The 14400-nt window shown below is 63.4% G+C and overlaps 3 protein-coding genes across 5 annotated transcripts; 2 read left to right on the top strand and 1 right to left on the bottom strand.

The window, feature by feature from the left end:
• Window positions 1-75: 75 nt before the first annotated feature.
• SZRD1 (SUZ RNA binding domain containing 1) lies at window positions 76-3500 on the bottom strand. The gene is made up of 4 exons (XM_042478378.1): window positions 3212-3500; window positions 2742-2791; window positions 2006-2269; window positions 76-1658 (listed from the first exon to the last, which is right to left on the bottom strand). Exons 1-4 carry the CDS (start codon window positions 3260-3262, stop codon window positions 1556-1558), a joined length of 468 nt encoding a protein of 155 aa, XP_042334312.1. The 5' UTR covers window positions 3263-3500; the 3' UTR covers window positions 76-1555.
• Window positions 3501-3898: 398 nt separating this feature from the next.
• On the top strand, window positions 3899-12176 carry FBXO42 (F-box protein 42). The gene is made up of 10 exons (XM_042478363.1): window positions 3899-4055; window positions 5382-5699; window positions 6098-6214; window positions 7168-7302; window positions 9380-9533; window positions 9659-9769; window positions 9892-9988; window positions 10300-10356; window positions 10502-10621; window positions 10848-12176. The coding sequence occupies exons 2-10, from the start codon at window positions 5399-5401 to the stop codon at window positions 11997-11999; spliced, it is 2244 nt and encodes a 747-aa protein (XP_042334297.1). The 5' UTR covers window positions 3899-4055; window positions 5382-5398; the 3' UTR covers window positions 12000-12176.
• A 141-nt stretch (window positions 12177-12317) lies between these two features.
• Window positions 12318-14329, top strand: CPLANE2 (ciliogenesis and planar polarity effector 2). 3 transcript variants are annotated; one of them, XM_042478912.1, is made up of 5 exons: window positions 12350-12787; window positions 12884-13039; window positions 13150-13274; window positions 13373-13518; window positions 13891-14329. In XM_042478912.1, the coding sequence occupies exons 1-5, from the start codon at window positions 12652-12654 to the stop codon at window positions 14117-14119; spliced, it is 792 nt and encodes a 263-aa protein (XP_042334846.1). In that variant the 5' UTR covers window positions 12350-12651; the 3' UTR covers window positions 14120-14329. The 3 variants fall into 3 exon arrangements, with proteins under 3 accessions (XP_042334847.1, XP_042334845.1, XP_042334846.1); XM_042478911.1 differs by having other exon boundaries at window positions 12322-12787; window positions 13373-14033; XM_042478913.1 differs by lacking the exon at window positions 13150-13274 and having other exon boundaries at window positions 12318-12787; window positions 13373-14033.
• Window positions 14330-14400: the final 71 nt, after the last annotated feature.

Here is a 14400-nt window from a genome sequence, read left to right as displayed (position 1 = left end):
AGGAGGAGGAGGAAGAGGCGCCCTTCCTTTGGGGGGAAGCGGGGCCAAGCGCAGAGACACGAGCCTTGCAAGGTCCTTTTTGTAGACAGGTAGTTTTATTACTGTAACGACCACGACCGACCCTTGGAGCACCGACTCGTCCCGCGGCGTTTTTGTACAAGTCCCGGGTACAAAGGAGCCCCTTCCCTCCCTCCCTCCCGGTCCCCGAAAGAGGCAACGGTTCCACTTCTGATCCAGCACAAGAGGATTGGGCCCGCGGGCCAAGCGCCCCAGTGGCCTCCCATCCCCGGCTGGGCTCTGAAACCAGGCAGCAGAACCAAAAGGCAGACTCTGGAAACACAGTGAAGCAAAGTAGTCCACCCTCGCAGGCGGCGCGGGCGGTTGGGGGGCCCCAAAGCCAGCCCCCCAGAATATGGCTGCTAGAGGGGCCCAGAGAGGCCCCAGCCCTGGCAGGGACCCTCCCGGCAAGCAATGGCTGCGGGGCCCAGGCACCCCCTTCCCCCTTCCCCCTTCCCTGCTTCTCCCTCCCAGAGGTGGCTGCTCCTGCTCCCCAGACCCCCGACCCATGGCTGCCGCCTTCTGCAGGGCACCTCACTTGCCAACTGCCCTCCCTGGGAAGGAGAAGAGGCTCCTTCAGCAGCCCCCCCTCTCTCCATGGCTGGCCTGCGAGCAGCACTCCTCCCAAGGGGCAGAGGGCCCAAAGCATGGCAGCCCACCCAGCCCAGCCGGTCTGACCCTCTGCCCCTGGGCTCCTTCTCCTGCAGCCTCACCAGAGAGGCCCAGCGCAGCACCAGCCTAGGCTCAGCTCATAACCTTCTAGCCAAAAATCTTTCCCACCAAAAGCCCTTGCCAGCCTGGAAGCAGCGGTCAGGGAGACCCACCGGAAGGGCAATGGTTCCCTTTGCCCCAGAGCCTTGGCCTGCAGCGCACCTCCTCCTGCTCTCACCCGCCGCCAAGGGACAAGCCACCGCTCAGCCCTGGGCCTCCCGCCAAGTGAGTTGGGGAGAGCCTTCCGGGGCCCCTCCATCAACAGACGAGGGAATGCCCCCATCAGGCACCTAGCTCCCCTCCGCAGCTCAGCAGGCAGTTTGCCCTTAAGGGCCGATGGGGGCCTCTCCTTCCAAGTCTGTCCACCACCCCAACCACACTGACAAAGAGAGGTGCCCTTCACCCCCTTGCTCTAACAAAGGGGCCGCTCAAGCAGAGGCTATCGCCAAGAGCGGCGCCTGGGCTCCTGCACCTGGCCCCGCAAGTCAGCCCTCCTGCAGGGAGATGGGGCAGGAGGAGTCCACGGCATGGCGGTCATTATTGCTGTCGGCCCAGACAGGCAGGAGATGGCGCCAGAGCAAAGCAGGGCTCACAGTGCGAGGGGCTGAAGGGCACAACGGGCATAGAAGGAGCAAAGGGGGGCACAGAGCAAGTCCCTCAGGGGGAGGAAGCCCCCCCTATGCTCAGGTCCATTTGTCCTCTCCCGCAGCGCTGCCTGGACCAGGAGAAGATGATGATGAGGCGGCAGAGCCACCGGCCTTCCTGTCCGGCTTGGGAGCAGCCATGCCTATCTGCGCTGGCGGAAGCCCTGTGAACCATCTGGGCCTAGCGGCTGCCGGATCACATTGTTGGCCGGCCGGGCTTCTTCAGGTTGGGAGATCCTGGTGGGCCTGCCATGGGAGGGAGGAGAAACTGAGGGGCCAAGAGCAGGAGGAATGCCACCCGTGTCAAGAGGCCCCCACAACCCCCATCTGGTGGGTGGGGGTCTGGCAAGGGCATGGGTAAGGTATCCACCAAACACGCACAGGGCCTCTCCTCGCCTAGACAGCCCCAGAGGAACAGCACCCCTGGAGCTCCTTGGTCTCTGTCCGCTCCCTGCCAGGTATGGCAGCTGCTTCCAGGGCATCCCCTCCGTCACTCTTGGCGGGCCTCCTTCTCTACACCAGGCCCTGGGAAAGGACCCCACGCACACAAGGTGGCAGCTGCAGCTCCTCAGGAAGAGGAGGGCAGGACTCACCTGTCCAGGATGGGCTTGTCTTGGCCCTCCTCCTCCTCCTCGGGGCTGGCGCTGCCCAGGATCCGCTTCCGGGCCTCGGCGTACTCAGCCTCCCGTTGGGCAAGCGACTTCACTGGGAAAGCAGGGCGGCTGGCAGAGTTGGGGTTCCCCAGGGCCCCGTTGCTGGTGGGCCGCTTGAGGATCCGGATCTGGGGCGGGGGTCCTGCAGGAAGGCTCTCGTCTTGGATCACAATCGGCAGCTTCGGGGGGGACTTGGACTTCCGGCTGCGCGGGGGAAGATGAGAAAAGTCATGCCTCTTGCTGCCCCTCCGGCCCTCATGGGGCCTTCAGCCCCTCAACCCTCCCGGTGCTGCGTGTGGGGAGCTAGGAGAGGGGTGAAACAGAACGTTAAGGCTGCACAGCACCACAATAGCCCATGCCCAGAGCCCCCTTCCCCTGCGGCCCTGGGGGGCTCTTCTGGGTCAGGAAGCAGAGGCTGAGACCCCACCCTCTGCAGACCAAGCCCCCCTCTGGCCAGAAACCCCAGGCAGGCTCCACGGCAAGAGCCAGGGGCAGAGCCCCGCCGGGGGACCACTGCAGATCCTCATGCTGCCTCTCCCTCGGGGCCCAAACCCTCTCCCGCCCCCAGGCCTCCGAGGGGCAGACGGAGGGAGGGGCGCCGTTGCCACCGGCCCTCCTCCCCTTGGGCTGAATGAAGGGCAGTCTCCCCTGCCCTCCTGCCCCACAGCCGCCTCACCTTTCCTTCTGGCTGATCTTCAGCTTCTTTTCCAGCCTCCGATCTATTTCCTGCAAGGCGAGAGAACGGCTCTCACAGCAACGCTTCCAACGGAGGCCAAGCCGCCTCGGGCTTTGGGCAGCAAGGGCAGGGGAGCCCCCCCCGAGGGTTGCCATGGGAGCCCCACAGCCAAGCGTGGAAGGGCCCTCCCCAAGAGAAGAGGGAGGGCATGATAGGGGCTGCCCTCCGAGGAGGCGCCCCGACGCCTCCTCCTCCTCCTCGCGGGGAGCAGCAGCACGTGGCCCGGCGGCGGCGGCGGCAGTGGAGGGAAGGAGGGCACGGGCCCTTTAAGAGGCCTAGCCTCAGCCCCGCCGCCGCCGCCTCCGCCGCCGGAGGGAGGAATGGAGGCGGGCGCCAAGGCCCAGCCCCCGGCCTCCTCCTCCTCCGGCCTCCTGCTCCCGGGACTCGCGGCCGCTCTCTGGCTCTCTCACCCCGCTGTCGGCCGCCTCCTCCCAACTCTCGGCGACCTCCTCATCTTCCATGGCAATTCCGCTCCTCCTCCTCCGCCGCCGCCGTCGGCCCGCTCAAGGCGCATGCGCGCGAAGCTCCCCCCGCATTGGCGGCATTGGTGTCCGCCGGGCGCAGCCGCTGCTCCTCGCTCGCTTTCCTTCCCAGGGGCGCATGCGCGCCTCCGCCTAGGCCGCTTCCCGGGCTCCCTGGGCGCATGCGCGCGCCTGGCCTCCTCGCGCCCTATGCCCATGCATGGAAATACCCGCGCGGGTACGGCGCACGCGCGCTGGCCACCCGCAACAGGCACGTTTGCGCATGCGTACTAACGCTCCTCGCTCCGCGAGCGGGGCTTCCTTCAACATAGAGGCACGTGGCCGTGGCGCATGCGCGCTGGAAGCGCCGACCCACCACAGAACGCACCAGCAGGGGCGGGGCATATCGGGGAGGAGAGCGCGGCCGAGGGAGCCTAAGCCGAGGAAAGCGGCGACGTCGTCGTCACAATCCCTCCCAAGATGGCTCCCTCGGGAGCCTCCCAGCGCCGAGGCCCTTCTCAACATGGCGCAGCGCTCACGTGATCTCCTCCCGTCAGGCTGTTCCGCTTTCCGCAGGCTCCTCCCCTGAGTCACGTGACGGAGGTCCGGCGCGCCTGCGCGTTGGCTACGTTCCCTCCGCGACGGCGGCGTCAAGATGGCGGCGGGGACGGTGGCCGGGAGGGCTCAGTCGGGCGCCCCGCGCGGAGGAGAAGGCGGCTTGGGCTTTTCTGGGCGCCCGCCCAGCCGGCGCGGAGGGCGGCTCTGAGGCGGAAGAAACGAAGGAGAGCGGCAGGTGAGGAGGAGGCGGGAGCCCAGGCACCCCTCCGCCCGAAGGAAGGAAGGAAGGGAAGGCAGGCGGGCGGGCCCCGGAGAGGGAGGCTCCGGGGGTGGGCTTCTGCCGGGCTCCCTGGCCTCCGTTGGCCCCGAAGAGCTTCCTGGGCCCCTGAAGAGCCCCGGTGAAGCGGTTTCAGGCCTTGGTCCTTCTTGGCGCTGAAGTCAGAGGAGGCCGGGAAGCGGTCCCTCCTTTTGGGGCGGACGCCTTGCGATGGCCATTTCCGCTTGGCAGCTTGGCTCTGCTACATGTGAAAGCGAAGCCCTGTTGCGGGGAGGCGCTGCCTGGGCCTGAGCAGATGGGGACCCTCCGGGGGCCCTTGGGGGCGGAGGGGTCTCCCCTGGGCCTGGCTGCCCTCGTGCCAACAGACAACCGGCATCCGTTTCAGAGGTGGCTTCCTCCTGTGGGCCCTCCAGGAGCCCAGGGCACTGTAGAAGGCAGGGAGACTGGCATTCCTGGGTCCCAACTGGCCCTGCTCCACCCGCCTTCAGGCGTGGAGCCAAGGGACACTCAGGCCCTGGCAAGAGCTGGCCTTTCTCTCCCTGTCTGGGGCTAAAAGCACTGAGCGGGTTCTTCTCTCCCTCAGAGGGGCCTCTGGGGGGAGAGGGTCGGGGACCGCTTGCCCTCTTCTCTCTGTCAGAATGCGAGACCAGAACCCAGGAGTATCAGCCAGTCAGCTTGATTAGGAACCAACAGCACTTTCTTGATAGCTCCAGAATCAGCCATTCCACATCATTCAGCTGCTTAGCTGAGACTGACCCCTCCCCGCCAAAGCAGTCGCTCAGTCCCTAATGCTTGTCTACTCCTCCTCCAGCCAAAAGCCCAAGCAGGAAAGATCCCCACCTCTTTCTCACCCTCACTCATCCCCCCTCCACTGCTATTCCCCGACGCTCAAGACTGCTTTCCAAGCCTCTGAAAGAAAGGCCTTCAAGACCACAAGATAACCCCCACCTGGCTCTACTCAGCCCTAGCAAGCTCTGTCTACATTAGCTATAGCCAAAGCATATCCCAACCCCCATCATCCCCGCAAACCCCAAAGAACATAGCTGATAGAATACAACAGGATTCAAACACTTTCTTGCTGGCCATTGTTGGTGGGGGGGGGGGGTCTGTCCATTTTGTCTCTGGCCAACCCTCCAGTAATGCTGACAACCAAAATTATCTGAGCATTGGAAGGAGGGGTTGGGTTGATGTATTTTGGTGGGCGGGGGGGACTGGAAGAGTCTCAGGGTTGTAAAGGGATCTCTGTCTTCTTCTCATTCTCAACCTTTTCCTTCCCTTCCAAAGGGCTGGTGTGGGATGCCATGGCAAGCCCAGCCTCCGACAGCAGCGACGAGGATAGTTTCATGGCTGTGGACCCCCAGGAGGCAGCAGTGGAGGTAGCAGCTGCAGCTACTGCCTCCAAAAGGAGCATGGAGCAAGAGGAGGGGCTGCGTGCTGGAATCCCCCAGGACTCTGAGCCAGAGCCAGAGGGGGGCCATTCCCTCCGTTCCATGGAGGAGCTGCCCGAGGAGGTGGTGGAGTACATCCTCTCCTTCCTCTCCCCGTACCAGGAGCACAAGACGGCCGCCCTGGTCTGCAAGCAGTGGTACCGCCTCATCAAAGGTGGGTGGCAGGGTGAGGAGCTGGCTTTCTAGGGCAGTTGGGTGCAGAAGTACCAGGAAGGACCCAACACAGAATGGCACTTGGGTAGGAACGTGTGGCTTCAGGCGAGGGGGGCGCCCAGGCCTTTCCTTATTTTCTAGGCCAGCGGGACCCGGGGTTACAGGCAGGGCTGGTCAATGCTTGGCTGGGATTTCCTTTGGCCCCCCCAGATTTACAGAGGCACACATGGGAGAAACCACTGTTGAGAGAGAGTCAGAGGTCTTTGGGGAGCAGCTGGAGATTGTGAATAGACGCTGAGCTATTGCCCCTGCCCAGCATGCGGTGCCCCTTTCCTGCTAGGGCCCCAATGAGGGGGGGGGTTTCTCTCTATAATGGCTTGTGGTCTCTGCCTCTCCCAGGCGTGGCCCATCAGTGCTACCATGGGTTCATCAAAGCGGTTCAAGAAGGGAACATCCAGTGGGAGAGCCGCACCTATCCTTATCCTGGGACCCCCATTACTCAGCGCTTCTCACACAGTGAGTACCCAACGGTCAAGATGTGTGGGAGGAGACTGGCTGGTGCTCTTGTTGGTTTGGCCAAGCCCTGGGCCAGGGCCTCCAGAGACTGTCCAGCATGGCAGGCCTTTGAGTCTGGGGGAGCCACCAGGAGAGAACCCAGTGGACACGCAGGCAAAGATTTCCTCGTCCTGGTCTGTGGCACAAGGTTTAGCATTACATGCCGAATGGTACAAAAGGAGGCCCCAGGCACTTGGCCTGGAGCTTGCCATTTTGCTGGGCTAGCAAACATGGTTAACGTGAGATGACTTTGAGTTGCCACCACTGTCGATTTGGTTTACTCTTTCCTCGCCTGGAGAAATGCTGTGTTCTTTGAGATGGCAGGTGGGTTCTCTGTTGGGGCAGAAGGCAACAGACCAATGCCTGGAGGACAAGACCCCACCCCACCTGGAGGTCTCTGCATTCCTTTTACATTTTGCTGAAGCCCCAAACAATTGTCTGGAAGGAGGAGTTGTGGAAAAACCAACATGACTGGCTGCTACACTGGGTTGCTGTGACTTGAGGGCACCCACGGGGAACTTGTTGGCCTGTAGTTTGAAGGAACTGCCATGAGGGCCAAATGAGGATCCCAGGACCCCTTGCTCCCCATACAAAGAACATACTTACCCCTCAGTCCCAGAGAGGAAGCCTCCCTCCCTCTTGCCCCAAGGTTGCACAGGTCCTTTAAGGGATAGGAGAGCAGGATTGGGCCCTGGGTGAAGAGGGGCTGGACCAATGATGGAGGCACCTCAGAATGGAGGATGTCTGGGCAGGTGGGGGTCAGATAGCTGTTGAGGGCACCCCTGGGAGGCTGCCAGTTGGCCCTGGATGCTGCCAGGTCTGCAGTCTGTGTCTGGGTGGCTCTAGGCAGGATGCCATGGTTCCAAGGGCCAGACCGTCACACAGTACTGAATGCATGTGTTCTTCCTGTCTAGGTGCGTGTTACTATGACCCCAACCAATCCATGTACGTCTTTGGGGGCTGCACACAGAGCAGCTGCAATGCCGCCTTCAATGATCTCTGGAGGCTTGACCTGAACAGCAAAGAGTGGATCCGGCCACTGGCCTCAGGTGAGTCCTGCCAGCTGACCTCTCTTCTCCCAACAACCAGTCCCTGTGGCCAGGACAGATCCCTGCCCTCATCTTCCTAACTTTGCCAAATGGTTAGGAATAGAGAAAGAGAGAGAGGAGAGCGAAGGCCACCCCATGGCTGTTTGTGGCTGTGTCAGAGGAGCCCCCCATTTCCCCCCGTCCTTGTTCTCCCTGCTGCATTCCATTGCTTCTCCTCACTCCAACTCTTCTCACTGAAAATGGGCCCATTTCTGTCTCCCTCTCTCCTGGGCATCTCAGTCTGCTCTCTTCATCCAGCCCTTTGCATCAGCCCGGGGGGGGGGGGGTATGTGTGTGCTTCATCTGCTGATGGGGCCTGGGGTTCCGCTCCTAGGCCCTGGCTTGCCTCCCAAGGCTTGACAGGGGAGGGGCCTCCTGCGAACGGGCTGAGCCTTTGAGTGTTCCTGGCTCAGGTATTTGGAGTGGAAGGAAGGCAAGTCCCTGCTGGTTGGCCCCCAGCTGCCAATGGGAGGAGGGGGGAGTGTGGGAAAGCCAGGCCTGTTCCCACAAGTTCCCTCTAGTTGACAGCTAGGACCAAGGGGAGGCCTAGCCTTGGATCCCACAGTGGAGCTGTCTCTCCCTTTGGGGCAACAAACTCCCAGTTCTTCTCCTTTTAGCGCAGCTTGAAAGACAAGCGACCATGGGAAATTGCAATGGGGGGAGGTGGCTTTTATGTTCTGGCCCCAAAAGTGCTTACTCCCCCTCTTCTTCCTGAGCCCCCAAACCAGAGCCATGGGCAAACGCGCTCTCTCTCTCTCTCTCTCTCTCACACACACACACACACGGGTCCTGCCCTCTCCTCTTTTCAAGGCACTCGTACATTAATGTCTGGTTAATCTCTCCAGCTCTGCTACTATATTTCAGCCCATCTAGCCCCAGGGAAGCCATTCGGTCATCCACCAGAAGCACCTGGGCCATCCTCTGGCTGCAGGGGCCATGGTCCACCCAGCTTCTCAGCCAGACAGGCTTTGCTGCTCCTGCAGGGCCACCTTCTTTCTCCACCCCCCCCCCCTTCCTGAAGCAGATGTAGATTTTGTAGCTGGGAAAAAGATTTCCAAGCCAGGTCCCAAGAGGCACCAGTGGGGTGACAACAGCTGTTTCTTAGCTTGTGCTTTGTGGCCTGATCCGACCCTGGGGAAGCACATGCCGATGTATGGGTAAAAGTGGGTGGGAGACTGGAGGATCACATCCATGCCTGCGGATTGCCCCCTTTCTCTGGGGGAGGGACGGGTGGATGCTCCTCCAAGAACAAGCTGGGACAGCTTCCAAGTCAGAGGACGCCCCTCTCATCTCCCTCTCTAGGACTCTATTTGTGTTCTGATACCAGTCTGTTCCCTTTGTTTCCAATGGAATCTAGCTTCTCTCTCCTGGGAAAGGCCAGGCATGTGAGGGAGGCTGGGCCAGCCGAAGGGGCCCCTAGGTCAAGGTATCCACTTTGTGTGTGTGCAAAGACTGGGCCTGTTAACACTGCAGAGTCATCTGCTCTAGCAGGGCGGCAAATAACCCTGCAACCCCTAGTTTGGTCCTGGAGCGGAGTGGGACTCCTGCATGACCTGAGGGGGATGTTGGAAGGGTGCTGGGAGGGCTGACTCCCCAAGGAGGGCACAATCCTCTCTGCCCCTTCCCCCCTTCCAAAGGGGCAGCAACTTCAACACCCCTTCCAGTCCATTTTCATAATTGGAGAAGAGGACAGGGGATTGATCGTGTTCTCTGGAGGAGGAAACAGCAACTGCCTGGCATGTGGGAGGCTGGAGGCAGGCAAACTTGCCCCGGAGACCCCTCTGAGCTGGGGCCTTCCAGTGCTTGGAGACCTTGGCCCCTGCCAGCTCAGGGCAACTTCTTCCTATCAAGCAGCCGCTCTGCCCACTAAACCACCATTGCCCCCTGCAGCCAGATTGGGACATAGTAGCCAGAACGGGTGGAACAGGGTGTTGGTAAGTGGGAGACTCGCAGGCAGTGGGTGAGGTTTGAGGCCGGCTCCTGGGGGGCAGTTTTCTAATCAGGCAGCCCCCAATTTTCCCTTTGCTTCCTCCCCCAGGCTCTTACCCTTCGCCAAAGGCAGGGGCCACCCTGGTGGTCTACAAGGACTTGCTGGTGCTCTTTGGGGGCTGGACGCGGCCAAGCCCCTACCCTCTGCACCAGCCAGAGCGGTTCTTTGATGAGATTCACACTTACTCGCCCTCCAAAAATTGGTAAGAGGCCCTGAGTGCAAGGCCTTCCCATCCCATTTTGGGCTTCTTAGGGAGCAGGGAGTGGAAGAGAAAGACCATCTCTCACAACCAATTTTATCCCCCCCCCCCCATCTCATTTCCCACAGGTGGAACTGTGTGGTAACAACCCACGGCCCCCCGCCAATGGCCGGCCACTCCTCCTGTGTCATCCGGGACAAGATGGTTGTTTTTGGGGGCTCCCTCGGGTCCCGGCAGATGTGAGCCCCCTTTTCTCTCCTTCTTTGCCCTGCCCTATGGCTGGTCCAGCCTCACCATGCCCCTTTCCCTTCCCCCCTTCTCCTATGTGAGGGAACCCAGGAGCCCCTCTCTTCCTCCCCAGGAGCAACGATGTCTGGGTGCTGGATCTTGAACACTGGACCTGGTCCAAGCCGAACATCTCAGGGCCCAGCCCTCACCCGCGAGGGGGCCAGTCACAGGTGACCCCTCCCTTCTCCCCTCCCCATGGCCGCAGCCTCCCACGATCCCTGAATTGAGTCCCTGGTTAGGGGCAGGAATTGGAACCCTCTTGCTACCTCTGGTTGAAGGTTTGGAAACCTCGATACCAGGATGGGCCCCTCCGGTTGGGACACAGCGGCTCTCAGGAGCCTCAAACAAAGGCGAGTCTTCTGAGCACCCCTGCCCCCATCACGTTGAATGTGGGGTGCAAAGAGGCTGTCCTATCTCCCCTGAAGTAGCTGGAGACCTTCAAACCTGGGCTCTTCATGGAGCCTCTCTTCCTCTCTTCCAGATTGTCATAGACGAGGAAAGCATCCTGGTCCTTGGAGGCTGTGGGGGCCCAAACGCGGTGAGTGGTGCAGGGAAGGAGGGGGTGGCATTTGGGGCGTCTGTCTGAAACCTTTGCTGGGTTTAGGTCTCCTCCCCATTCCTGGCTTCCAGTTCTCTTCACTCCCAGCCTCTGTTTGCCCCCCCCCCCCACTCCCTTTTGCCAGCTCTTCAAGGATGCCTGGCTGCTGCACATGAACCCCGACTCCCCCTGGACATGGCAGCCCCTGAAGGTGGAGAATGAGGAGCAAGGGGCGCCTGAGCTGTGGTGCCATCCAGCTTGCCGGGTGAGGAAGGAGAGCAGTGTGGGAGGGAAGGGTCTCGGAGGAGGCTGTGTGGCTTGCTTCTGCCTTTTGGCCTGGAAGTCTGGCCTCTCCTTCACCAAACCCCAGAAGGGGAAACCTGGGGGGCTGATTTTTCCGGAGTGGCCAGCCCTCCAGGTTGGGGGGTTCCTCTTCAGGTACGGTCCTGCTGAGCAGTCTCTTCTCTCCTTCCCCACCCCTCTCCCTCCAGGTGGGGCAGTGTGTGGTGGTCTTCAGCCAGGCCCCCAGCGGGAGAGCCCCTCTCAGCCCCAGCTTGAACTCTCGGCCCTCTCCCATCAGTGCCACCCCACCAGCCCTGGCCCCCGAGACCAGGGAATACCGCTCCCAGTCTCCGGTCCGGACAGCGGATGAAGCGCCTTGCGTGAACGGACGGTGGGGCACGCTCCGGCCCCGTGCGCAGAGGCAGACGCCCTCAGGCTCCCGGGAGGGCAGCCTCTCGCCTGCTAGAGAGGACGGCTCGCCCATGGCGAATGGCAGCGGGGGCGTATCTCCTGGGCCCCTCGCCCTGGGGGCCAGTGTCGGCGGCAGTGGCGGGGCCTCCTTGGATAGCCCCCTCCAGCTCCTTTCCCCCAGCACCCCCTCCGCCTCAGACGGATACGACTTGAGGGCGGGAGGCCTTTCCCCAGCCCCTCGGAGGGGCTCCCTCCCCGACCAGAAGGACTTGCGGCTGGTTGCGGCAGATCTGAACTGGGAACCAAAGCCCCTTCACCAGCCGGCCTGTCCGACCGAGGCCACGGAGGGCAGGACGCTCTGCCTCAGGAATCCTCCGGAGCACACCAACGGCATCCACACGCCCCCGCCTCCCCCCATGCCCAGCTCCTTGGCAGGGGCCGTCTCCCCTGGCGCTCTTCGGCGGAGCCTGGAGGCAGTGAAGGCTCTCGGGGGCCAAGGCGGGGCCCCGGCTGCCCTCAGCCCCCCCTTGGGCTCCTTGCCGGGATCCCCGGGCGGCCCTGGTGCGTCGGAGGGGGCAGCGTTGCCCGCCATCCCCCGGCCCAGCTCTGCCCAAGGGGACGGGCACGCCTTGGCTCCCATCGCCCGCCGCCTGGGCCACCACCCGCCCCAGTCTCTGAACGTGGGGAAGCCCCTCTACCAGAGCCTGAACTGCAAGCCCATGCAGATGTACGTGCTGGACGTGAAGGACATCCAGGGGCGCGGGAGGGTCCAGTGGAAGGCCTTCAGCAACGCCTCCTCCTCTGTGGTGGGGCCCCCCGAGACCAGCCTCCACACGGTAGTCCAGGGCCGGGGAGAGGTCATCATCTTTGGCGGCCTGATGGACAAGAAGCAGAATGTCAAGTACTACCCCAAAACAAACGCCTTGTACTTCGTCCGGGCGAAGAGATGATGGGCCACGCGCTGCAGACGCACGCCCCGCCACCCCTCCCTCCATCCCCTTGGACCCCCAAGACTCCCACCCTCACCCCCCACCCCTTAGTGCTCTGCGAAGTGGGTTGTGAGTTTGGGGTGCCACCCACCCTCCAATAAAAAGATCTGAGCAAACAACCCCCAGGCCTCCCCTCTGGTTCCCAAGATGCCTCTTTTGGGGGGGCAGGAGGGAGGGTCTTGGGTGGGGCAGGGGGGCTCAGCTCCAGGGGTCCTTGGGGGGGAGGGAGGGGGCTCCCATAAGTGCTGCTGGCAGTGTGCCTCTCCCTTGGCAGCTTCCCACTGGGTCTGGAGCAAAGAGGGGTTTGGTCCCTCGCCCCCTTCCCAAATCCCTTTTAGGATTCTGCTGCTCGGCGCTGGCGCTCTGTTCATGCCCAGAGCCCCTCCCTGGACTGCGGCGTTTCCCCGGCCTCCTTCCCATGGAGACTTGGCGGTTCGCGTCCTCCGAGGCTTCTAGCCTTTCCTAGCTCTGTGGGGAAGGACGCGGCTTACGTGCCGAGTGACGCCGGAAGAGCCGGGCGGAAGTGCCCGCTGGGGGCGGGGCAGGTCGACCTGTGACCCGCGCCGCTCCGCCCCCAAGGAGCCGGGCTTCGTTCTCCAGCCGCGGGGCCGCGATGGCGGAGGTCCCTGCGGGGTCGGTGGTGGAAGGCGGCTGGCTGGAGACGGCGGAGGGCCGGGAGCTCCTGGGGGCCCTGCTCCGGGAGAGGAGTCGGAGGAGGGGGCGCCGCAGCTGCAGCCGCAGAGCCTTCGGTGAGGAAGGGGCCCGGGAGGGAGGGAGAGGGTCCGGGTCCCCGGTCGGAGGCCGGGCTCTGGGCTGAGGGCCTCCCTCTTGCGCTCCGCTCCTAGGGCTGCTGGAGAGGCCCCTGCTGCCCCCGGGAGCCGCCGCCGCTGACGTGGCCGCCTACAAGGTCTTCGTCTGCGGGCGGAGCGGCGTGGGCAAGACGGCGCTGGTGGCCCAGGCGGCCGGGATGGAGGCGGCCCCCGCGCCCCAGGAGACCATCGGTGGGTGAGCCGGGGCCAGGGGAGCGGGGCCGGGCCGGGCCGGGCCGGGCCGGGCGGAGGGCCCCAGGAGGGGAGGCCCGGGCTGCCAGGGCTGCCCTCTTCCCTTGCAGGCATCCAAACCACCCCCGTCTTCTGGCCGGCGAAGCTGCGGGAGAGTGGCAAGGCCCTCTTCTTCCGTTTCTCCTTCTGGGACTGCGGAGAAGCCGTCCTCAGGAAGTTCGACCACATCCTGCCGGTGAGCGGAGGGGCGAGGCGGGGCAGGGCTGGCCCCCGGCGGCTCCTCCGGCCCCTGGCCCGCCCTCCAGCCCTCCATCCCTGCTGTCTCCCCTGCAGTCCTGCCTGGAGAAGGCGGACGGCGTGCTCCTCTTGTTCTCCTTCACGGACCGCGCCTCCTTCGAGGACCTCCCTCTCCAGATCTCTCGCCTGGAGGCAGCCGAAGGGCCCCCAGCGCCTCCGCTCAAAATGGTGGTCGGCACCAAGTATCCTTCGCGGCTCAGCGCCATCCGGGCTCCAGAAAGACCAAAGCCCCCAGGAAGGCTCTCTGCAGGCGCTCAGAGGCAGCTGGCCTTTTGCCTCCATCGCAGGAGGCTCTTCCCTTGGAAGGCACCAGGCTCTTCTCCTCCGCTCTCATGGCCAGCCTCTTTAATGTCATGGCACCTGGAACCAGGGACCTTCCTGGAGAGCCCCCCAGGCATCCTCACGCCTGGCTCTCCCCAAACGGTGGCTCAAGATGCCCAGTTTGCTTTGGACGTTGAACTGGGAAATCAAGGGGCTCCCAGCACCAAGCGTCTGCTTAGGGCACGGCTTCTGCCACGGTCGGCTTCTGCCTTTCCTTGACCACTTCCCTCCAGGTTTGACCAGTTTGCCCACACGGACGTGACGGAGCAGGACCTGGCCGCCTTCCGCCGCGCCTGGGGGCTGCCCGTCTTGCGGGTGAAGAGCGCCCGTGCCCCTCGGACGGCGGACGGACAGACCCTGGGCGCTTGGGCCGGGCTCTCGGACGTGGCCCCCCTCTTGAACGGCCTGGCAGAGCATCTCTGGCGGCGGGACCAGGCGGCGGCCGGCCTCCTCCCTCCCTGAAGAAGCCTGGGCTGAGGGCAGCATCCCCACGGCAGCCAGAGAGCCAGGCTCAGCTTGGGGGGAGCACCCCTCCTGCCTCCAGAGACCCACAGTCAGCCCAGGTTGCTCCCGTGGGCCAGACGTGGCATCTGGACTGGTTGCAAAGGAACCCCCCTGGCCCCTGTGGGCCTTCTGCTGCCCCTGGAAGTCAATAAAGGCCTTTGCTTGAGAGTCTGAGTGTCCTGTGTCTGTGGGGCTGGGTGTCCCTGGGATGGAGGCCTTGGCCAGGGAGTTCCTGCACG

The sequence above is a fragment of the Sceloporus undulatus genome, chromosome 7, assembly GCF_019175285.1.
Source record: "Sceloporus undulatus isolate JIND9_A2432 ecotype Alabama chromosome 7, SceUnd_v1.1, whole genome shotgun sequence".
Classification (NCBI taxonomy): domain Eukaryota; kingdom Metazoa; phylum Chordata; class Lepidosauria; order Squamata; family Phrynosomatidae; genus Sceloporus; species Sceloporus undulatus.
Note: the sequence above shows the minus strand (reverse complement) of the source record. Positions and strands in the feature narration are given on the sequence as shown.